Below are 24,567 nucleotides of genomic sequence, written 5' to 3'. Positions count from 1 at the left end.
TCAGTATGACAAAAATGATTGTTATTTTCTGCCTTTTAACAAGAGCGTTCGTTCAGCTTCGTCTTATGGTCCTGATCAGCTGATGGGAGTTTGGAGTGCTCTAGATAAAGAAGACGGATGGATGGAGTTTGCCTTGTTAATCATCATGTGACCTGATTATGGAACGCTCATGTGATCAACAGGCTGTTAAATCTGCATGTAGAGCTTTAATATGCCAACTGCTAATAACAGAGTCAGTCTATGCTCCAGCAGTGATGCTCAATAGTCACAACGGCTTGTTCGAACAAGACAAGGGCTTCCAGATAGAATCCCTGCTGTGGTAACGTGTCAGTCACCACGTGAAGGTGGTAAGATAACAACAATGTTAGAGGCTTATAAATAACAGCAATCAGGGTCCATCAGCCATTAAGAGATATATTCAAAAGATTTATTTGCATTTCATTTAAATGTCCATTTCTTGTTGTAATTGTGTAAAGCAATTCTTCATTTTGGTTCGTTGTTGATTACCCCAACAGCTCTTTATGGCAACACCAGCAGCATGACGTACAGAGTGGAGTATTTCAATACAGCCATGAATTAATAGCTTTATTTTGACACAGCAGGAACACCACAGGTGGAAAAACTTAACAAATTCACGATGTCTGTATAACAACAGGCCATCATTAGTCGTATTAGTTCATCCTGGGCTACTCCTGCTGATAGCCATCATTAGTCGTATTAGTTCATCCTGGGCTACTCCTGCTGAGATTAGCTACTCATCCTCCTCATACAGGATCTCGTCTATGAGCACGTCGTTGTCGTCGACAGGGATTTCCTGACACAGCTGCTCTTTGAAGGCCAAGGCGATGGTGTAGGGCTTTCCTTTGGGGTGTCCGATGCAGCGCTCCAAGTAGGTGTCATAGAAGCCCTTCCCTCTTCCCAGACGTCTCCCCAAAAGGTCAAAACCCAAACCTGGCATCAAGATCAGGTCCAGACCTCCTGGAGAACGAGAGCAGACGGTGTAGTCGGTGATAAAAGGTCGTGCTACTCTTTTTGGGACTACTTTCAAAATAACACTGGTGGTGATATAGAAGTCGAACAACTTTGGAAAAAAAGGTTTCGTTTGTCGGTTTAACCACTTTGATCCAAGTCGGAAATATCTCAACAAACTGGATTCCCGTCCTGTTTGGTACACACCGCCGTGGTCTCCAGAGGATGAATCCGATGATGGTTTTATCCGCTGAACCTGGGTTAAACTTTGCTTTTTTTTCTTGCCAACTATGTGGGCTTTTTAACATGACAGAATATAAAAAAAAAAGTGAAAAATGTGGAATTTGGGGTTGTCCCAAGTCAACATTCTGGAAAAAAAAGGCGTATTTTATTCTTTTCTTGTAAAGTCTTTTGTTTTATGATCCTAGTTTCTAATTGAATCTACATCTCTTTGTGACGGGATTGAACCTCTGAGGCCGAAGGTTTGTCAGCCATTAACGGGGGTCACCTGATAATCTCTCCATAATTAGAAGATGTTTTTTTCTGTCTTTGTCAACTATAACTGTTTTGCTGGATATGTAAAAGTGCTTAAATACAACTATTTGAATTTCACTTTTTCAAATAGCTGTACATCACAGATACCAGTAGCTTTCTTTTCATGATTAGGTCTGTCCACAAGGTTATGTAGTCTGGAATTGGACTTCAGGTTAGGGATGCTGGCAACTGACTACAATTACCAATGTAGTCATTCAAAGGTCTATGTTTTGAACAGTGCAGAGTTGACAAGTCAACTTCTGAGATGAAAACTTTATTAACAATGATATGTTCTTTCTTTTTAAGAGAGACGGGAGGAATGACTCAGGTAGTGCTAAGCCTCATTAACCAGGCTGTTGCGGTGATAAGAGATGCCAAATGTTCCGTTCGTGGTATTTGAAAGTTGTGTTTTCCGGGGCTAAATATCCCCCCCAAAAAAAAAAAAAAAAAAAAAAAAGTTAATAAATGCCATAGAGCTGCAGAAATGGTATAAAATATTAAAATAATGAATGATGCCGAATAAACGTGGATAATAGGAATAATGATAGACTTGAAGGGACACACAATGGTCATGAAAATGTTGCTATGATGATGGAAGAAGAAATGGAATTGCAGATCTTTTGTCAGCAACCTTGGATATTTAGCACGGGATAACATTTGTGGGCTATTTTCGAGTTGTTCGAGTCGATCACGGCCCATTTCAAAACTTAATATTTACGTTGGCTAACTCACTCCTTTATCAAGACAGAAGAGAAACTTCCCACTGAGATTAAACCTCTGCACAGACGCACACGTCCACACTGAGTGAGGATACGTGCCAATGGTAGTAACAGTCGGTTATATTCTACATAAGCTGCATCTAGTCGGTCAGAGTAATACTGAATTTCTTCCCTTTTGAGACCCAGAGAGAGGAAGAGAAACATGTGGCACCGTGCCAAAACCCGAGCCAAAAAGATTGCAGCAGTAAGTGGAGCTTATGACCTTTAACCATGTTTGCTTTGCTGCAAAAAAAACCCAAAACTCTAATGTTTGTTATCGGATCTCTCAAGGCTGCACAGGTCAAAGGGCACCGACATCCTCCTCACCTGGCTGGAGAACATAGACGACCATTTTTATGGTGGTGCTACAGGAAGGCGGCAAAGAAAGGAAAGCTGTTTGGAAAAAATTGTCTCAAGTCATAAACACAGTTTTTAAATCAAGCAAAATGGATCACCTGAATTCCCCATAGACTGTAGATGTGTGTGTGTGTGTGTGTGTGTGTGTGTGTGTGTGTGTGTGTGTGTGTGTGTGTGTGTGTGTGTCCATGCTTACCTGTAGCCAGTGCTTCCTCTCTGCTGTCGTCATCTTCAGCAGGCTGTCTGATGTTCCACGACGTCAGAGGCAGCGTCTCCATGTCCTGCAGACTGTTGAGCTTCAACATGTCCATATGGCTGCTGCCGCTCTCATATCGCGGAATGAAGCAGCTTTTACCACATTTGAACACGTCTTTGATGATTTCTTCCGTGCGAACCTCATCATCCATGCTGAGAAACACAGCAATCCTCTTACAGGACAGATACTTGGGGTGTCTGAACAGCTAAAAGAAAATGGAGAGGAAGAGAAAGTTTCAATCTGGGACATGATCAGAGCACAGGAGCTCTAAATGATTGATTCATAAATCTCAAAGCTGGAAGTAACATTAGAGTCAAAATAAACTGCAACTACTTCATTTCGCAATCAATCGTGAGCAATTTTTCCCCCCCGAGTTAACAATTAGAAGAAATTAATAATATTAATAACAACAGCAGCAAAACATATTGTATTAATTAATTGTAAATCTAAGCACCCAACTTTGATTCATATTGTACCCCAGAAAAAAATATTTACATTGTTAAAGGCACAGTGTGTAAGTTTTAGTGGCATCTAGTGGTGTGTTGCAGGTCTTCTGTCCTCCATCTTCTTCCTCTTGTGTCTATGTGTGTGTGTGTGTGTTTTGTTGTGTCTATATGTGTGTGTGTTTGTGTCTTTGTGTGTGTTTGTGTGTGTTTCTGTCTATGTGTGTGTGTGTTTGTGGGATTTGGAATGTTAACGTTAAGAACTGTAAAATGGTCTAAAAAGTTTCTTTCAAAAGTTCCGGAAGGATACACATGTGACTAGTGCTGGGTAGTATAACCATGCATCTGGTATACAGGTTTTTATTTTTGCCTACAATATTAATATTCATAGACCGCCACACAGGAGATTACCTGCACTACGGGTATTTTACCACCAACACCGCCGTGCAGTCGCCAGACAGATCAGTGGTCAGTTTTTTAGTGCTTATACAACTATCTTAAAGTATTTAGTTTGAAAGGAAATTGTTGGAATATCTAATTTATTAAATTTTAAGTTCATGTTTTTTTTTCGTGTTTGCACAAGAACTGCTAATTCTGCAACTTTTTCCATGTATTATAATGTATTATATCGTACAATCTTGTGGGGCCAAGGAAACCCTATAGTGACATCAGCCTTCAGTTTATATATGATGACATTAAAATGGGTTTTTTTAATAGTGTAATTACTTCTCATGGTAGAATTAGCCACCACAAACCAATATAAAATGTTTCCCTGATGTAACATTTTCAAATGTCTCTACTTGTGCCAGGAGCTTATGATGCAAATTCAAAAAAATTCACTATAGGAATGCACTACTGTTTGTTTTGTTTGTCATGTTTTTAATGTGTTGAAAATGGACTACAACTGCATTTCGTTGTGCATCCCTGTGTTGCATAATGAAAATAAATGATCATTGAACCCTTGAATATAAAAGGCCCAGTCATGCAAAAAAAAAAAAAAAAAAATACTGTGTTATATAGCTTGAAACTTCCAGATTACAAAAAAAAAAACCCCACTGTGATTCAGATTTTTGGTCATACAGCCCAGTACTATGTGTGACTACATCTGGTTTTCAAAATAATGTGTTCACAAAAGGTATATACAAAAAACATTCTGAAATGACCTCAACTCAACAATTCAAGGATCATTAATTGTCATTATGCAACACAGGGATGCACAACGGAATTCAGTTGTAGCCCATTTGTAACACAACAAACAAAAAACTGTAGTACATTCCTGTATTGCAGTGGTTCTCAACCTTTTTTCCAGTATGAAATACTTTTTTAGCCAAGTACCCCCTAACCAGCGCAAAGCATTTTTGGTTGAAAAAAAGATGTAATACTAAGCGCTCTGCCATCAGTGTCTGATTTATTAAACTGTCAACACTGACGATTGCATTGTTGCATTAAATTCAGTTTATGAACTTACACTTATATTTTATTGAATATTTATTAAATAACTATTTTTAAAGGAATTTTGAATGGATGCTAATTTTAAATATATTTTTTAAAAAATCTCACGTACCCCCTGGAGTGCCTTCACGTACCCCCATTTGAGAACCACTGCAGTATTGTATGCATTTTTATTTAGCAGCCACAAATATTTACATACCACCTGTCAACATCTTATTTTGAAAACCGGACGTAGTCACACGTACGTCCGGTAGCTTGGTCGCTTTTACCGTAAGTGTCAGTGTATGGGTGCACTTGACAGCAGTCCTTTATGCAGGCTGGCATTAAACATGAACTAATAAACATGAACTAATAAACATGAACTAATAAACATAACAAGTGCAATTAATCCCTTGTTTAACTTTATTAACTTTTCATCTCAAGATAACGGCATGAAAACAAAAAAACACTGCCCTTCTCGGCTTCCGTACACTTTTAGTGACGCTGTTTACTTACAAGAAATCCCCCCCATGTGTTTATGAATACCGAAGGAATAGCGACATAAAAGTGCCTTGAAAGCAGCCAGGCTGGGTCTATCTCACCTGCCGGGACAGCAGCAGAGCCTGCCGTCGTCTCTCCTCCGCACTGAGCGCTGCCACCCTTCGCTTTATTTCTCTCCTCAGAGTTTGCTTAGCTGCTCGCAACGCAGCCATTCCGTGAGAGAGAGAAGTTATGTTTCATTAAGGACTCGGTGAAGTGTTTTTACGACTGTGGAAGACACGTCAGTGTTTTCTTGCTTTCAGTTGTTAAACATTAACAAGTATTGCAACACCTGAGAGGCGGTGAGAAACCTCTGGTGTTGCTGCCAGCTGGGGACTGACGTTATTACGGTAAGAGCGTCTAAGAACTGATTTCAAAATAAGAGCAACGTGTCACATTTATTGAATGAGTAAGTCAATAAGTCTGTCAACGATGGAATTATTCATTTAAATGTTAAAAACAAATAAATTAAACTACTATGATTACAAAACCAACATATATTAATAAAGAGCACATTTCCAACTGCCAACATGACTTTAAAATAAAAGTATACTACATCAAATTCAGCAACTTCAAGGTTACACTGAGTGACTAGTTTTACTTGGGATTGATAGCAGAACACCTCAGTGTCACTCAGATAATATTAGGACATTCTGATGTAGAGTCTCAGAATAAAAGCCCTTTTAAATCTCAATCCGGAGCTAACTTCAATCAAATTTCAGATTAGATTTTAAAGGAAAAGGTCAATAGTTAAAATTGTATTTCAGTTTAAATTAATAGCAGACAACCTCGGGGTATCACTCAGAGAGAATCAGGACATTCTGATGTAGGATTTCAAAATCAAAGCCCTTCAAATCCCATTTATGTGGCAATTTATCTCTAATTTCAGATTTGATTTAAAAGGATATGGTCCATAGTTACAAACTAATTTTACTTCAGATGACAAACAGACAACCCCAGAGTGTCACTCAGAGAGAATCAGGACATTTTGAAAGAACTTTAAAATCCCATTCATGGAGCAACTTCTTTCTAATTTCAGATTCGATTTAATAGGAAAAAGCCCACTGTCACAAACTAATTTCCTCTGATAATGATAGCAGACCACCTCGGAAGGTACCTTCCAACATCGGGACATTCTAAAGTAGAATTTCAAAAAATAAAGCCCTTTGAAATCCCATATATGAGCTATCTTCCCTCTTAACTCAGATTACAATTAAAAGGAAACGGCTTATTGTCACAAACTATTACCAATACCAGGCCATTTAGATGAGGGTTTTCAATTTCATTATAATGCAATTACAGATACATTATTTTAATATCTGGCTTTGTGTTGTTTGTTATATTCGAACAATATTGTTTAGTATTACAAAGACACAGCTAGTAGGTAGAGAATGTCAATGTGATTGTTTTCATGTCGGAAAACCTGAAACATTTGAGGTGGAATTACATGTTTGTATTGCTTTCTTGCATTCTTTAAAGTTGGGGCTTTGTGTTTTGCAAAAACACTATTTACTCACACTGAAGCAATTGTTGAGTGGATTTTTTTATTCATAATTAGTTTCATGTAGGCATTTTTTTTCATCTATTTATAATAATTTTTATTCCAAAAATGGATGGGTAGTGTACAATCTGTTTAAGTAGTACTAGTAGTTCATCATTTAAATAAATGAATAAAATAACCCTTTATCAATCTATGATGTAATCTTATAGTGACACTACCCCTTTTTGGAGTAAAAAGAATTATGTGAAAGTGAAATTGGTTTGTAACTATCGACCAATTCTTTTTAAATCAAATCTAAAATTAGAGGGAAGTTAGCCCATGATTGCGATTCTGAAGGGCTTTTATTCTGAAATTCTACATCAGAATGTCCTGATATTCTCTGAGGTGTTCTGCTATCAATCCCAAGTGAAACTAGTCACTCAGTGTAACCTTGAAGTTGCTGAATTTGATATATAGTACAATTTTATGTTGAAGTCTTAATGGTCATTGGAAATTTACTCTTTATTAATATATTTAAGTTTTGTAATAATTTAGTTTCATTTATTTGTTGTTAATATTTAAATTATTTCATCTATCATTGACAGACTTATTGACTGACTCATTCAATACATGTGACATGTCCTATCACGTTAACCAGAACGTTGCTCTTATTTTGAAGTCAGTGCTTACACGCTCTTACCGTAAAACAACGAGGGCTCCACACCACGGTATCACTGCGCATGTCTGTGACGTCACATGCATACCGGAAGTTAAGGAAGTGCAGGCCAAAAAAAACCCAATCTGTTTTTTTTTTCGTTTTTTTAAATCAAATAATCATAATCAGCTCTACAAATGCATGTGTGGCTAATATTCATATCTAAGTTATCATGAATATTTATTCAAAACCTCATAAGAAACTAACTTCATGTTAATATATGAAGTTAGACCACATGACACATGACAATAAAAACACTGTGCAATAATAGTTAATATAGTTCTTTTTTTCTGTCTGTAAATATTATATTTCAGTTATTGTGTTTTTCTACTGTTTTTATTGCTTATTTATAATATGAATTTTTATTTTTTATTTTTTATTTTTCATTTTTTATTCTTATCTTGTCTTTCTTTTACTAAACTTGTGTGCACTTTAACATGCTTGTAAGCCTGCAAATTTCCCCGCTATAATAAAGGATTATCTTATCTTATCTTATCTTATCTTATATATCTAGTGTTTGAAGCCTAAAACTGTAGTTAACCTCACAAAGTTATCAATGACCGTTTGGTTTTAATGATGTAATACAGTTCAGATGTTTTGGAAATTAATATTTAACAACATGGAAATCTGAGTAGAAGGTTACAAAAAAAAAAAGCATCCATGAACAGTTATTGTGTGTCCTGTTTGCTGGTTCTTTGTCTTTCAAAGACTCGTCCTTACTTGTTTGACCTGGTTTAGATTAGTTTAGTGAAGATGTTGCTGATGGTTATACAATGATCTGCATAGACTGATTCTGGGATCAGTGGTTGGTTAGTGTGGTGACCAAAGTGGTTGGAGCCATTGTGTCGGGGGGGCACGTCTGAGGCTGCAGGTGGGTTGCCAGTTCATGGTTGCTTTACCGGGCCTACGGGTTTTAGTGCGCAAGTATCCCTCCACAAGTAGCACCTGAAGACTAGGGAGGAGTTTATTTAGTCTCTGCTTAGGCAGCTAGAGGGACAGGGCTGCAGTGACGTTGGCAGCAATAGTTTCATTCTGTATGGATCAGTTTTGGGTTTTGTGTGTGTGTGTGTGTGTGTGTGTGTGTGTGTGTGTGTGTGTGTGTGTGTGTGTGTGTGTGTGTGTGTGTGTGTGTGTGTGTGTGTGTGTGTGTGTGTGTGTGTGTGTGTGTGTGTGTGTGGACAGTCAAAGTTTGTTTCCTCGGTTATGGCTTCTGTGGAGGAGTTGTTGAGATCATTGGAGGAGTTATTGGAGTGGCAAGTTGGATGCTGTAACGGCATGTTTAGGACTGTTTAGCTTGTGAGATATTCCGGTTTTGTGATGATGGTCGTGCTCGAGATGTTTCTGGGTCATTCTGGACCCAGTTATGCTGCAGGTGTTTAACCTAAGAACCTGAAGATAGCTGCTGCACAGTGTGCAGTCGGTTATAACGGTTCATACGGTAAGCAGGTCGGTAGTTAAGGGAGGGACTGCACAGAGAGCCGGGCTGTAACATAATCAGTATCCCAATTTATGACCTCAGCTCTTACTTATGTTAAGACGCGTACACAAAACTCTCCCTACACAAACTCTAGGGAGAATTCTATTGCCCAAATTATAATAAATAAATTTTAAAAAAAAAGGCTGTCTTTGCCACGACATAGCATTCATATTGATGTGTTTTGATCTGAAGGCCACACATGTGGAACCTGGAGGAAGTCTTGACCACATAAGAAGACAGCATCCAGCAGGATCTGTGAAAAGTAGACACACTGATGGTGAGAAAATCAATGGCCAGGCTGCACCTCTTGCTGCATTCACTTGCACTTGGTCATTGGAGTTTCACCACCACAACTTTTTCTATATGTTCCAACACTGGGATGGCAAAGCGTTTCCCACTCTATGCCACCTCGGTAGTAGTTCTGTGCACAGAACATCAGGCTTCTCTTGGTCTGGATTGCATTCATTCTTAGCTGTGTAACTACGATAGAGGTACGGAAACATTGCACAGATTCTAAAATCAAAGATGAAGTATTAGAAAGTTTGCCTCGACCCTTTCACCCTCATATGTGGCTGGCCTTTGGTTAGAGATGTGTTAGAATCGAATTTTAAAAAAACTCTTCATTCTAGTATTTCCCTTTCGAAAAAGATGCAGAAAACGTATTTTGGGACTGAGTCACTGGCAGTGATCATACTGACTAATTTTCATATCGTAATCTTCATAATTATTTCTTAAAAATATGCCCTGGCATTTCTCACACATGCTGTTGCCATACACCTTTTTGATTGAGGGCTCTTGATATGTTGTTTTCACTTAGTTTAGGTTGATTTAATTACATTTAATGTATTTCACAAAGCCTGATTTAATAGTCATTATTTAAGGTCTTACACTTAATATGAAACTTTTAACCCTTTTTATTTCCTTTCCATACTTTTCCACATTCTTTTTTTTTTTTTTCTGTTCTGTTGCTAGGCTCCATTTTTACCATTCAATGTTGAAATGTTTCAAAATTGAGTTTTCCCCTCATTTGACTGCTGTTACATTAAACATATTACAATCAGGGCTATTACAATCAAGTTTTCACCAGGCTTATTAGTAAATTGTCAAAATTTTTTGCTTAGTCATTTACCAGGCTGGTTTGCATTAACTTCCAGAGGGACTGTGTGAGGGTGGATACTATAGGCAGCATGTGATTGGCTCTGCAGTGGGAGGCGGGCCTGTCTAAAGTCAAACATCTGGAAGTGCTTGCTGCTGCTGCTGCTCATTCACTCAGAAAGCTTGAGAGGACCACCACTGACAAAGACAAGATGTCCTTCATAAAAGTAGATGCATCGTGCGATTTCTCCTTCCACAACCTCCCTTATGGAATATTCTCCACACCTGATCATGTAAGTGTCATTTGTTGGTTCATTTCTACTGGGTCTGCAAAAAATAAAAAAGTGTTGTCAGCAGATCAGACACATTGAGGACTTCTGGTCATTCTTTTCAAAATAAAATACTTGCATAAATGTGGGACAGCATTAGTGCAAATAGTGCAACAAAATTATCATTATTCAAGGGAGAATATATATATTTTTTTTATTGATACGTATGAGTTATTGTTGAAGGGAAAACCACTCCAACTTAACCCTCATCATACCAACTGGTGTCCCTTCAGACCCCAGTTGGTATACTTTGGATTATATATCTCACAGGTGCTTCATTTGTATTGGTGTCCTGTAGTTAATCATGTAGTTTTAATAGCTGGAACTATGTATTTAATTCATGTTTGCCATGTTTGGGTCCTAATTTAAAGCGTGAAAGTACTAAGTGGATGAGACATCATAGATTAAAGGAACATATTAAGAACCACTTGGTAGATGCATGGTAGTGGATGTGTACTGTGGTTATCCTTAGGTCTGTGTGATTGATTTTTTTTTTTAATATATTTTTTTTCTTCCCCAGCCCAAGCGTCGCATTGGTGTTGCCATTGGAGACCAGATTCTGGACCTCAGTGTGATTATGTCTTTGTTTCGAGGACCTGTGCTTTCCAGACATCAGGATGTCTTCGAGCAGGTACGTTGAATCACTAATAATAATAATAATAATAATAATAATAATAATAATCAGAGAAGAGGCACCATGAATAAGTTTAGCTCTCTACCTGACACGAATCAGATTTACTGCTTAGGAAAAATCATAGCGTCACCACACCGTCCAGTGAGTCGATAATGTTCCTTAATTAGCTCTTGCTCGACCAGAAACATTAATATGACACTTACACATTCATGCTGTCGTAACACATTTAATATTATAGAAAAAAATCCAGCCAAGATTGAGTCCTTTTGGTACTGTTTGTACATTTTGTTGATCCTCCGGTACTTCTCCATAAGTCAAATTATAAACGTCAAACTTTTTCTTGTAAATGATTAATGCCGCATTACAGTATGGCTCCTCTTACCTGCTGTTTTGATTTTGAATTGGTAGTGGACCCGTTCTGTCACATACCCCTTCACTCAACCCCCTCCACACAGGAAAAACCTCTGAACCTATGAGTCACAAACTGTGGCGGTTACATTAAGGCCACACAAACAGGCCTCAAACCAAAAGTCCTATCACACCGTGCAGATAACACTACTTTCTTGTCCTTTTTTTTTAAATTTTTATTCCATAAGTAAGTGAAGTGATTAAAAGGAAGGTCTGCTTTCCGTATCAGGTTTGACTTGTTATCTCTGTCTCCCTACAAGTCCACACTGAATGCCTTCATGGCTCTCGGTTATGAGGCCTGGAAGGAGGCCAGGAGGACCTTGCAGGGGTTGCTGTCGGCCAATGAGAGCACACTGAGAGATGATGTCAGCCTTCGGAGCAGGTCAGTGTGTGTGTGTGTGTGTGTGTGTGTGTGTGTGTGTGTGTGTGTGTGTGTGTGTGTGTGTGTGTGTGTGTGTGTGTGTGTGTGTGTGTGTGTGTGTGTGTGTGTGTGTGTGTGTGTGTGTGTGCAGATGTAGAAGTCTACTCACAGGCTTAATCCTTCTTAACACCAGGCTATCGTTTTGAGTGTTTATGTTCAAATTGTCATGCTAGGCTTTAATGGAGAGATTCAGTTCTGTGGTCTTAATTCTTTTTTTTCCGGAAACATGTCAATCAAACGTGACACTTGTATTGTTCCAGGAAGTAATTCATTGTAGAGTTGGATACCCAGCCGTATATATATATATGTATGCCTTTTCTATGTGCAGGCTGGTTCTTGGTCCTTTTTTGGAGGCAGCTTATTTCACCAGGGTTTTCTGTCTTTCTTTCCTTTTGTCTCTGCAGAGCATTTGTCCATCAGAGTACAGCCTCCATGCACCTTCCTGCAGACATTGGTGAGCCTGTCCTGTTAGCATCACTTCTATCTATTAATGTCCCATCACTAATAATGAATAATGTGTTTGTTTGAGCTTTTACGGTTAAAGACGTAGCAGCAAAGTACACTGAAGTGTGTTTCTGAAAACATTTGAGGCAAGAAATAGGCAGTATATACTTCCAGGATCTTGATTCATATTCGAATCGGTGCCGCCAAGTTTGACTGAGTCTGCGGCTCACGGCTTCGTGAGCAGTGACTGACAGCAGCGCCGGACTCCTTGGCTCTGATTGGTGGTTTACCTTCAGCCACGGTGGACTTTGCGAATGCCATTAGGAGCACCAAGAGGATGCAGAAGATCCAGATTTATGTACTAATGCGGGGATATTGTGACAGTTTTAGCTAATACGACAAAACATTTTTTTTTTTTTTTTTTTTATAAAAGTTACCAATAGTTACCTTCAATTCATAAAAAATGCATATATTTGCAATATTTACAGTTGTGTGATAATGGAAATCTCAATGACTTGTTAAGTAGATCTAAAAAGCAGAAAATAGCGTTCACATAGTTAAACCGACTTGAGGTACGTCAGCACCAGGGGGCGCTGTTTAACCACCTATACACTTCTAGTAGCACTCAGCTCATCCAGTCAGGTTTACGCTGATAGACCTCACTAATAAAAAATAAGGGTGGTGTCTGAATAAATCAGCCTTTTCCTCTCACGAACTGTCATATCTGTTTTTGCACAGGCGATTACACCGACTTCTACTCTTCCAGAGACCACGCCACCAACGTCGGCACCATGTTCCGGGGGAAGGAGAATGCTCTGATGCCAAACTGGTACCCTATCGACCAACCAGCAGTAGACACTAACAGCTGGTGATACAATGAAAAGATGGCCTAGATATTGAGAGAGAGAGAGAGCTTGAAAACTAATAGTTCCAGGCTCTCTGCAACAGTTATATGTGGAGTGACACTACAAGGTTTCTCTAATTGATTTGGACCCCAGAACTTTATATCTAATCATATCGTTCACCCTCAGTAGAGGTTTCACGATGAGAGTGATCAAAAATAACTTGCTAACACAGCAATGCAATGATTTACTTGTTTCCAACTTTGACACGAAGCATTCAGCGCTGTGACATTTCTGCACTTCACTTCCCAGAGATCACCTGGGCAGTACCGGGTCATCTTTACATGGTCACTGTCTTTTATAATGTAACTGAGCTGAATGGCTGCATCCATTCTAAACGTCAATACTACTTTCAGATAAAATGATCACCTGTGTGCATGTGTGGTCCCTGTTCAGTCTCCAGTATTGTGTTATGTCAGGTTGCACAACCAACTCTGCTCCCAGCAGACCACATGACACATGTGCAATACAAATACACTGTGCAATTATAGCTTTAATAGTTTTTCTGTCTGTACATATAATAATATTTCAGTTATTGTGGATTTTTTTTACTGTTTTTTTTTTTTTTGCTTATTTATAATACTTGTTTTTTTTATTTCATTTTATTTTTTATCTTGTTTTTCTTTTACTATGTCTCTTGTTTTGCACTTCACCCTATGCTGCTGTAATCCTGCAAATTTCCCCGCTGCGGGACGAATAAAGGATTATCTTATCTTATCTTATTTTATCTTATCTTATGCAGGTTGAGGCTTCCAGTGGGATACCATGGTAGAGCGTCATCAGTGGTTGTTTCTGGGACCGCCATCCGCCGCCCCTCAGGCCAGATGAGACCAGACCAGAGTAAGATCCTAACAGTCACCACTAAATGTTTATTATATATTATACACACATACAAGTATTTAGAGTTGAACCTCTTAGAGTTGATGATAACCATGTTTGCCTTTTCCTTTTTTTCCTAGCAAAACCTCCCGTGTTTGGCCCGTCTAAGCAGATGGACATTGAGCTGGAGATGGTGATTACGCTGTTTACTTAATCCAATCACCAGCATGTTTCTAAAAAAATTGGATTAGACGTTTTAAAAGTTGCTCTTCTCTGTTGCCTTTTACCAGTCTGTGTGATATTTAGTATGGTCGCAATGTGTCAGTGCTGTTTATTTCTTCTTTACTCCGATTAGGCCTTCTTCGTTGGAGGGGGGAATCACCTCGGGGAGCCCATTCCCATCGAGAAAGCCCATGAACACATCTTTGGCATGGTGCTCATGAATGACTGGAGTGGTAAGAGCCTCTTCACAAACACAATCACAGCAACATCATCTCTTGGAGATGGATTTATGATTATGAAGCTGATGGTACGCTGCCAAATCAACAGCTCTTTATTAGCAGTGACATTTCACTTAGAAGCACACTCGTTCCTTAATTTCGCTCTGCATTATACATGCGGGTGCCGCTTCCGATTTAGTCGGATGGAAATGGATTTAGTTTAAATGGCAAAGTCAGTCCACATCAAAACATGACTGGGTATATGTATTATTGATTCAGCTGTAAATCTCTGGAGAGGACATGCATGGTGGGGTCCCTCTTTACTCCAAAAATAGGTCATACTCCAGCCTGCCACCAGAAATCCATTACAACAAAAATCTATTTTGCCCTCCGAAAATTGTGTACTTTGGGTTGTTTTTTCTAAGGGTGACCTTATTCTCTTATGTCTCCTGTTCCTTGATACCAAATCCTATAAATGATGTAAATATTCTGTGACATTTTGCTTCAAAAGGTGTGAGAGCAGTTTTAATCACATTTCTAGTTAAAGCAGGTTTTACGGCTACAGTCTGATTTTAAACACAGCTATTCCAGTTCTTGGCGACTTGTATTCAAGTTGCACTGAAGTTATACACGAATAGACGTCTGACCAGGCAGCAACCTCTGGCTCTGTAAAGTGAAGCCAATTCTTCATGTCTTAAAGCTGCATTCTCTCTACTGACCACCAGGGGGCGACTCCTCTGGTTGTATAGAAGTCTATGAGAAAATGACTCTACTTCTCTCTTGATTTATTCCCTCAGTAAACATTGTAAACATGAGTTTATGGTCTCAATCTCTAGTTTCAAGTCTTCTTCAATACAGCATGATGTTCATTTAGTAAATTATGGTCCAGTTAGAAGTAAGCAGGGTATGCTTTAGGGCGGGGCTACACACTGATTGACAGGTCGCGTTGTCCAGTCGGGAGTTGTTGTTGTTGTTGTTGTTGGGTTTTTTTCAGTGTGTTTTCACGTCATAAAAAAGATAATTGCAACATTTTGGTCGCCTAAAAATATCTTCTTCAGCCTTCCATTATACTTAGTTCCCAAAATACCGAACTCAGTACAAAGCGTTTGGTGATGTCACGGTGCCAATAGCCACTTCCTGTTTACAGTCTATGCTTCTGACTTGAGTCAGCTGAGAATGACCATGAGTCATTCTCAGTTGGCGTGGACTTGAGAAACTGGACTGACATTGGCAGTTTAAACAGTTAATGTTAATGTAGTATAACTAAGTTTGATGATGGTTAATATCCACAGTGAAATTAATTTCCTTTTACACAAGCATTCCCACTGCTAGAGCCCCCAAGTGAGGCCCCTCACATGACGACCAGTCTAACTTAACACATTAAAAGGGGGAAACCTCAATAAACGTTTACATCAACAACAAAAAAAAATGTAGTTTATAAATGAATTGCATTCGTATAGCAGTGGTGCACAAAGATTTTTTGATTGTTTATGCATCAAGGAACGAGATAACTAAAGAGCCCTTTTGCTGCATACGCCTATAGACCCAGGACCTTTGATGTAGCAACAACTGGAAGACTGTTACTTCAAATAAAGTTTTGCTGAAGTGAATTAAACTTGACGAGAAACAGAATGTCCTCCTAAAATCTTCACAGTTTGAATTGTATTTGATTTGTTTGTGGCTCTGCAGAACGCACCAATCCAAGGGACATGTGATAGCTATAGTTTTTATCCTTCTGTTCAGTGGAAAACCTTCAGTTTTACTTCTACTCACAATCTGAAGACACAAAAGTATGTATTACATTCCTTTTGACTAAGAAATACAGAGCAGTCTCTGAAGTTTAGCTGGTTTTTGGATCCTGGATGTCTGCGTTACAGACGCGGAGGAGAACATACATCTTCTGAGGCATGTTTTAAAACGAGTGTTCAACATATCATCATTGGTCAGGATCAATGATATGTTGTCTGAAACTGTTTGAATGAAACAAGTCGGTGCTGGTCCCATTATCTAATTTAAACACTTTTATGTTAGTTTGTTCTCATTCAGATTTTATGCATATGTAGATGTATGAGAAATATATTAGCTACCATATGTCAACTTAAGCTACTGGTCATACCAGACCGAGTCAGGCTGTAGGAGAAAAAACAGTGTATTGGGTTTACGAAGGGCGTGTTTTGCTAGGAAATTCATCTTTTTCTCTTCTTTTCTCCACTGAGAGAAAGATTGTGTTCTCTCTCTAGTTTTTGCCTTTTGAAATGTTCACCGGCAAACTATGCAACACTCCACTCTGACCATCTCGACCACAGCCCATCGCGCTGGTGCTGTGACGGATACTTCTCTTCAGAAGGCACTTGTTTGTTTTTCTTCTCACCACAGCCACAGTCAGAGAGAGATTATTCAGTCTACATTTCTGCTGAATGTGCAGCGTTGAAAGGGAACTGACATGGCTTTCATTTACCACTTACTGAAGCCCTCAGGAGATCCGTCGGTGCAGAGTTCACCACTGCGGAATATTTCCCATCCGACATTTCTACCATTAAACCCGCACGCTAAGTTAAATGCCCCCATTCTTCATCCTCCCTCTGTTCTCAATGGTGCACAGTGGCTCCATTGAAAAGTAAGTCGCTTGTTAAAGCCTCACAGTGGGTGAGGGAAGGCTTGGCCAATGAGCCGTGTCCATGTGAGGACAGAGACGGACAGATACTGAGCGCAGAATGCCAGGAAAGCTCTTTCAGTGCAAGATTATCTCACTCCTGCCTCATCAACCTCGCAGTGGAGGACCCCTGTGGGAACACGGGTGTAGCGGGGTTCTGGCTGTGTGTGTGCAACCCTGCATTGCTGTGAGGTGTGTCCCAATTCCATGCTAACTGTATACAGTATGAACCAGGGCTGCACACCAATAGCAGACAATGGACCTTCTGGGTAGGGACGTGTAACCCCCCCCCTTAGCGGCTGCTAACAGCTAACTGCTTTGTAAGGAAGAGTTATTGTGACTATTGTGTATTGTCCTACCTAGGTGTGCAAATCAATAGAGGAGCTGAGAAACAAGAGTCCAAACCGAAGCCCTTGTTGATCACTTCAGCCCCCACCTTCCAGTTAAGGGTAGTGACGAGTCAGCAATCAATGACAGTAAAAAAACAACAACTGAGCATCCATTCTTAAGGCCTGAGGGGTCCAGCAGAATGCGATATTGGCCTGGATAGATGGACACAATGATGCACACACACATACTCACGCACGCACAACACCGAGTACATAATCCCCTGGTGAAAATACAACTATAAGCAACTTCACGCAGAGGCTCTGGGTTCGGGGCCTCTGCGTGAAGTTAAATGGTAAGTATAACTGACCACATAACCTGTAAGCTTTGTGGTCAGTTAAAATAAGCATTTTTCAAAAGTAAGTAAGTAAGATTTTTATTTATATAGCACCTTTTTTTAAAACGAAGTTACAAAGCGCTGTACAGGATGCGGAACCACAAAGAGGATACAGAAAAATGAAAAATAATACAGGGAGATAAACGGTGTACAAATACAGTTAAGTGCAGAAAAATAAAATAAAATAAGATTAAAAAAATACAATTATACAATTACAGGCCCCTTGCAAGGAAAGCAAGATGGTAGAAATGGGTTTTGAGAAGTTTTTTTTTAAAACTGTTTACAGACTCGGCTGATCTAACAGAGGGAGGGAGACTGTTTTCCATTGTGAACCCACAACACCTGCTTAGAGTTAGCATGTAGTATGAATAATATGGATGTAGTTTATTTAGTATGGCACAATCTGGTCTCTCAGCCCTGTGTAAGTATGCAAGTCAACTGGAAGTCCTTACATTGCTATTGGAACCTCTGTGATCTCCATTGTTTTTTTTCGTTGAGTACTTTTGAACTTTTGCACTTAATTTCATACAAGACCGTATGCACTATTGCCCAACAGTATCGAATGTCTGGTGAACCCATAACATGCATACTTATGCAGTATTATCTGTGTCTATTCTCAGCCAGGGACATCCAGTCGTGGGAGTATGTTCCTCTTGGTCCTTTCCTCGGGAAGAACTTTGGGACAACTATCTCACCCTGGGTCATCCCAATGGAGGCGCTGTTACCCTTTGCAGAGCCCAACCCCATCCAGGTTAGTACAGGGGTCACAACTAACAGACAGTATCTGTCTAAGTTACTCTTAAACCTTTCCCCCTCATCTGTGAAACAGGTGGGGAAAAAAAGTTTTCGCATTTGGAACTGAAGTGTTTGTTGTTATACTCATTTTGGCCACAAGAGGCTGAAGCGCACCACTGCCTGATGTTCTAATCCAGTGTGAGTTTCTTTTTTCACAGAACTCGATACATTTGAGTGTGACAAATAAAATGTATTCACCTTACTAAACTTATTTTTCACCTGCTAAACAGCACTAAGACGGGTTTTCCTGCCAAAAAAACTATTTTTAACCTGTTCTTAAGCAATAAACACAAGAGGAAAAAGTCTTCTCAATCTTAATGAAAAGAAGACTCGGATCATTATATTTGGACGATCTGACCATTCTGGATCAGAATTTCGTTTTCTCACTGGCCCCCCAGGGCTTCCGTACGAGGGTGTCGAAGTAACTTGATTAACTACCAACCCAAACCGTAGTCTGTCAATCTTTTAGAACTGATTCACACACTTTTACATTTGAGACCTCTGGATTGGCTATTCCATGCCAACAAAATGCCAATTTCTGTCTCATTAGCTCGGTTTGAGAAGTGTGTGTGTGTGTGTGTGTGTGTGTGTGTGTGTGTGTGTGTGTGTGTGTGTGTGTGCGTGTGTGTATTAGAGCCTCCTCCTCGTTTGTTTCCTGTTCCTTTTTTGTTAATGTTTCTCCTCTTTCCGCAGGACCCAGAGCCCCTCCCCTACCTTCAGCACCCCGACGCTTACACTCTCAACATTAACCTGTTTGTGTCACTTAAAGGTACTGTTCACAGAGTGGCTCTCACTAACACACACACACACACACACACACACACACACACACACACACACACACACACACACACACACACACACACACACAGCGGTAAAAGCCCTGAGGTGATGCATGGTAATGAGGGGCCATTAAAGTATTTTTATGTCCCCCTCCCCCATTCTCTCTCTCTCTCTCTATTTGTCTCCATCCCCCTCTCTCCACATATCTCTCTCTCTCATCCATGTTGCTTAATATTTTACCACCTGTGCTTTCCATCAACACGTCTCAGGGTTTCCCATGCCTCCCAAGCACGCGAGAAACAAAAAAGATGTACCATGAAACCCCTAATGCTCAGACACACTGCACACTGACAGTGATGTTGCAAGCTTGGATGTGGAGGAGTTTATCTTCCATTATAGATTAACAGGTTAATAAAATGTATATTATTATCTTACAGTACTTTTGTTGGGCTACCATCTCAAAGAAACAACTATATTCATGTTTTATAATGTAATAATACATTATTCTGACCTTTTGCCCTCCATTCAGTGAGTGTCATCAGCAATATGTACATCTGAAGTACAAGTTCTCATTGTGGAGCAGCACCTCTGTGTTCTATTACTTAATATCATTAGATTATTATTTCAGATGATCAGATTGATGCATTTCAATCATTTTGCAGCTGCTCGTAAATTTCTACCATCGGCGTTGGCTATGACCCACTGCTGTGTGTCAGAAGGACTGTACATATGTATGTTAATGAAGTGAATGTGCGTTTCAATATGTCACTTTTTTTTTTCTGTTTGCTTTTTCAGGTCAAGGCATGTCAGAGGCAGCAACCATCTGCAAGTCAAACTTCAAGGTAACGACCTTGTGTGCTGGGTCACTGCGCTGCTTTATGTCAATAGTAAATAATGTAGCGTGTAGGGTGGTTTTGGTATTAAACGGGTCAGTCACAGAGGCTACGCCCACACTGTAATTCTTAAATATGATTAACATTTTCTAACTACACAGACACAGACAGGCAGAGGTATGGGGGGGGGACTTCTGGCTCTATGAGAACGGTTGGTGGTTCGCTGCAAGGAGAAACCTGCATAGAGTGTTAAAGAGCCAAACGTTTCCTCATAATGATTTCACATCTGCTCATGCCTGTGCAAAGCATAACGAGGCTTTAGTGCTCAGTTAGGATTTGTTTGGCTGTTTTGATGAATGAGCAATGTATCTGATGTAGTACCACATATGAAAGTGACCTAAAACAGAATTGAAAACATCAAATTCTATGAGATTTGTGCTGTTCACACTGATTTGAGTCACAAAAGCGCAAATGATTTGGGCCATAATTGCCTGCAGTGTGAATGTAGCCATTATGTTTAGAACTGTGACATCATCTGACTTGGACCTTTGATGATATCTTCATGTTCCTTTTAAGTGGTCATTTTTTTTGTCTTTATTGGTCATTGTTTAGTTTAAGATAAAAAAAATGTCCACCACAGCTTCCCAAAGGCACAATGTGGGTTTTTATTCACAGTCAAAACACACATGGAAAAATGGAAACTCCTTATTTAAGTAGTCTGCACTTCTTAAATAAGGAATGCAGACTCCCTCAGAGCTCAAAGCTACCCCCAGACTGCAGAGGCAGGTGGGACCAGCCCATGGTGAACCAGGAGGAAGACCATGGGCTCTACCATTCTCATCTTTGTCTCTAGCACATGTACTGGACCATGAAGCAGCAGCTCACCCATCACACAGTCAACGGCTGCAACGTCAGACCCGGAGACCTGCTGGCTTCTGGAACCATTAGTGGACCCGTGAGTGTCTGCATGTACAGTATGCTCAGTGCACCATAAATACTAGTTAAGATGGATATTGTTTGATTCGTTTATCTGCGTATGTGAATACATATTCTATCCATATTCTGCTCTTATGGCAGTCACTGATACCGCCATAAGCGCCCGCTCTGCGGTTCCCGTTAGCTCTGCGGTTCCCGTTAGCTCTGGCAGCGCTGTTAGCTGCTAGCCACTTGCTGAGCCGTCGCTATGTTGACAGCCATGCTAAGGCAATTCCTCAATCATAGATTTGATCAGAATTTTGAATTTATTACCTTTAAAAACCCCTATGTAAAAAAAAAAACAACTTTGAAACTGATGATATTGGTGATCCCTATTTGACCCTTAACCCCGTGATACGTATAGGCATATTCTAGGGGTTCGCACATTTTACCTAGTTGCTTTTATATATTGTCATCTCTGTTTCCTTTTTCCTTCTCCTGTAAATAACTTTTAAATTAAATTGATAGATATGACCTGGTGACACAGAGAATAAATAGCAGCTTTTTCATCAAGCAAAGATCTGACTTATTCGTAATATGCTGTAATCAATTAAAATGTACACACTATAAACATCTCCGCAACAATTTAATCATGTGTGGTGTGATGCATTTTTGCCAAGGGATTATCTATAAAAGAAAGAGTGTTTGTTTATCTCTATATCTTGTGTTTTACATGTGTAGTACATTTGCATTTGTGTACCAAGTTTCTGTGTGTGCTGCATCTCAACAGGATCCAGAGAGTTTTGGCTCCATGTTGGAGCTGTCATGGAGGGGGTCTAAGAACATTGATCTGGGAGAAGGAGAAACCAGAACCTTCCTGAGGGATGGAGATGAAGTCACCATCACAGGTTGGACTGAACTCTCAGTACAGCAGCCAGATAAGCACGGAGGAGAAGATTGCCTGCATGGCTTTCTGCCAGAAATGTTTTATTCTTACACCTTACACAGTACCTTTGTTGCCAAACCTTAGGAGATTCCCTTTGGCAAACTTCTCCCATTTAATCAGAAAACTGGATCATTCCACTGGTTAACATATAGAGTGGTTCTTATCTAAAATTGGCTTTCAAACAATATTATCAATAAGGAAAACGACAAAAAACAGCAGGTTGTGCAAGTTTTTGTTTTTTTTCCATAGTTTTTGGAATAGGAATAACATTTTATGATAAAAGGTATAAATTCTAGTAATGGTAAAGATCATTTAACGTCTTTCAATTGTCTGCTTACTGGTGTATAAACCCTAAATATATGCAAAGGACAAGAAATCCTGACTTTTGGTCCCTTGTGGTCAAGCTCCAGAAATGCTGGATCCTACATTTCCTATAATGCAACTTAAATGCGTCTTCATTTCAGCCTGTTCTCAGTCCCAGGGGGTCAAACCCCACACACTTGGCAGAGGCCCTTCACGTCTTGAAACCAATGCACAAGGCCCGCTTTAGAGTCTGTATGAGATGCACCAGGCTTTCAACTACATCCAATGAAAACCCATCTGCGTGATTATTCAACGCTCAGAGCAGTGGACGTAGCTTAAATAGCAAGAGAGTCCGCTAAGGAGTGGATGGGTGGATGGGTGGGGGTCGGGGGTTAGTGTGTTGGTAAGGTCAAACAAACACAGGACTATTACTCAGGGGATGGACCCACACGAACACAGGGAGCAGAAGGATATTTAACTTTAATTCAATAAAGAACTTCAAAATAAAACGGTAAACAAACTAAACCAAAACCAAGATCAAGACACAAGCATAGATATTTTTGGCCAAGTTCTTCTGCCCAAGCGGAAAAATATGACCAGCAGGGATGAGATCATGTTGTTCATCTGATTTTCATTAATAAAAGCATATATTCCCCAAAAATACTTAAAATCCTGATGTTTCGGGTTTTCGTTTTTTTTTAGCTAAACTGTGTAGTGTGGCAGCTTGTCTACCAAAAGTCAAATCCAATGTAATCAAAGTCCACGTAGGGTGAAGGGTGGAGTAGATGGATAGGTCAAACATGGGGCTGTCACCCAGGAGACCAGTTTTTTGTGTCCAATTTGAAACCAGAAGTATCAAACAAATTTTAAGCCAAACTATTATCTTTTACAAAACCTTACCAAGTACTTTAGATGAGAATGCAGTTTCAAACATGGTTAACACATTATAACGTTGATATACACATATGTAGAAATGTGGAGATTGAATTATTCACGGTACAGATTCAATGTATCCGTGGTTTGCAGAGACGTACAATCCCAACATTTTATTCTGGCGACTGGGTTTCGTGTGGTTCTTCTTCAATAACACAGTAAATTAAACGGGTTCTTTTTCTTTGCTTGTAACTGTCCAGTTATCAATTAATGCTGGCCCACCCACTCAGACTCAGAGAGTGAAGAAACATTACTGACAGGCCTCAGAGGATTCCTTTCCCTTCTTTCAATTATACAAATATTAACAATAAATAAGTTTGACATAATGTTTGACAGCAAAAAGGATATGACTTCTGTGTTGTCAGATGTCCTTACATTATATGATCATACTATAATCATGTCCATAATTACATGTTTATAATTATAATAACGTGCCATCTTTTCTTCTGTCTAGGTTACTGTCTAGGAGATGGATACAGAGTGGGCTTTGGACCCTGCATGGGAACCATTCTCCCTGCACATTGAAACACACTTATTGTTATTAAAGTGAGCATCTTTCTGTGGAGAATAAATACTGGAAGACACAAACTTACTGTATCTCACCCTGCTTTGAAATGTTGCTATCCATGAATGAAGACAACTACTGGCAAAAACTCTGCTTACACACTCTTACTCTTAAAACGATGCGTTTTCAGCTTTAATTGATAATTATTAGCTTTAGTCAGATTCAGTTGATGCAGTACAGGGACCTTGTTATAGAAATCCTCTGCAATATTCATCCAACAGAGGGATGCTCCCACATCCCGTCACAGTGTTACTGCTATACCAGGATCAGTGTTATTGAGGTTTTATATGTGTTGGCTTCATAATAAAATCTTCCCTTTTTAATCTCACTGTGTCTGTGTCTTTTGTTTTCCTCTCAGATGTCTGTGGTAAAAAATTATATCAAAATTTAGATGGATTTTAATCTCAATCTTAATGAAAAGAAGACTCGGATCATTATATTTGGACGATCTGACCTATCGGAGGCCCTTTAGCTTCTCACAATCAAACTTTTGTTAAGAATCATGGTGTTCAGTTGTCAAAACAAGCTTTTTCCAGGTAAGACTTTGAGCCAAGGTAAAGGCCTACCTTTCTCTCAAAGATCTGTACAGCGTAAATCATGCTTTTATGACCTTTTGGTAGTGGGGTAACGGATCGCAGTTGATCCAATACATATAATAATATATT

General features: G+C 39.5%; 2 protein-coding genes across 2 annotated transcripts; one reads left to right on the top strand and one right to left on the bottom strand.

The window, feature by feature from the left end:
* Positions 1-707: 707 nt before the first annotated feature.
* mthfs (5,10-methenyltetrahydrofolate synthetase (5-formyltetrahydrofolate cyclo-ligase)) lies at positions 708-5,617 on the bottom strand. Its single transcript, XM_054618286.1, has 3 exons — positions 5,351-5,617; positions 2,815-3,079; positions 708-978 (listed from the first exon to the last, which is right to left on the bottom strand). Exons 1-3 carry the CDS (start codon positions 5,459-5,461, stop codon positions 752-754), a joined length of 603 nt encoding a protein of 200 aa, XP_054474261.1. The 5' UTR covers positions 5,462-5,617; the 3' UTR covers positions 708-751.
* A 4,530-nt stretch (positions 5,618-10,147) lies between these two features.
* On the top strand, positions 10,148-24,225 carry fah (fumarylacetoacetate hydrolase (fumarylacetoacetase)). The gene is made up of 14 exons (XM_054618223.1): positions 10,148-10,348; positions 10,905-11,015; positions 11,687-11,808; positions 12,252-12,301; positions 13,030-13,120; positions 13,936-14,033; positions 14,153-14,205; positions 14,368-14,467; positions 18,450-18,580; positions 19,318-19,393; positions 20,203-20,249; positions 21,094-21,195; positions 21,946-22,063; positions 23,792-24,225. Exons 1-14 carry the CDS (start codon positions 10,268-10,270, stop codon positions 23,860-23,862), a joined length of 1,251 nt encoding a protein of 416 aa, XP_054474198.1. The 5' UTR covers positions 10,148-10,267; the 3' UTR covers positions 23,863-24,225.
* The last annotated feature ends 342 nt before the right edge of the window (positions 24,226-24,567 follow it).

The sequence above is a fragment of the Anoplopoma fimbria genome, chromosome 2, assembly GCF_027596085.1.
Source record: "Anoplopoma fimbria isolate UVic2021 breed Golden Eagle Sablefish chromosome 2, Afim_UVic_2022, whole genome shotgun sequence".
Classification (NCBI taxonomy): domain Eukaryota; kingdom Metazoa; phylum Chordata; class Actinopteri; order Perciformes; family Anoplopomatidae; genus Anoplopoma; species Anoplopoma fimbria.
Note: the sequence above shows the minus strand (reverse complement) of the source record. Positions and strands in the feature narration are given on the sequence as shown.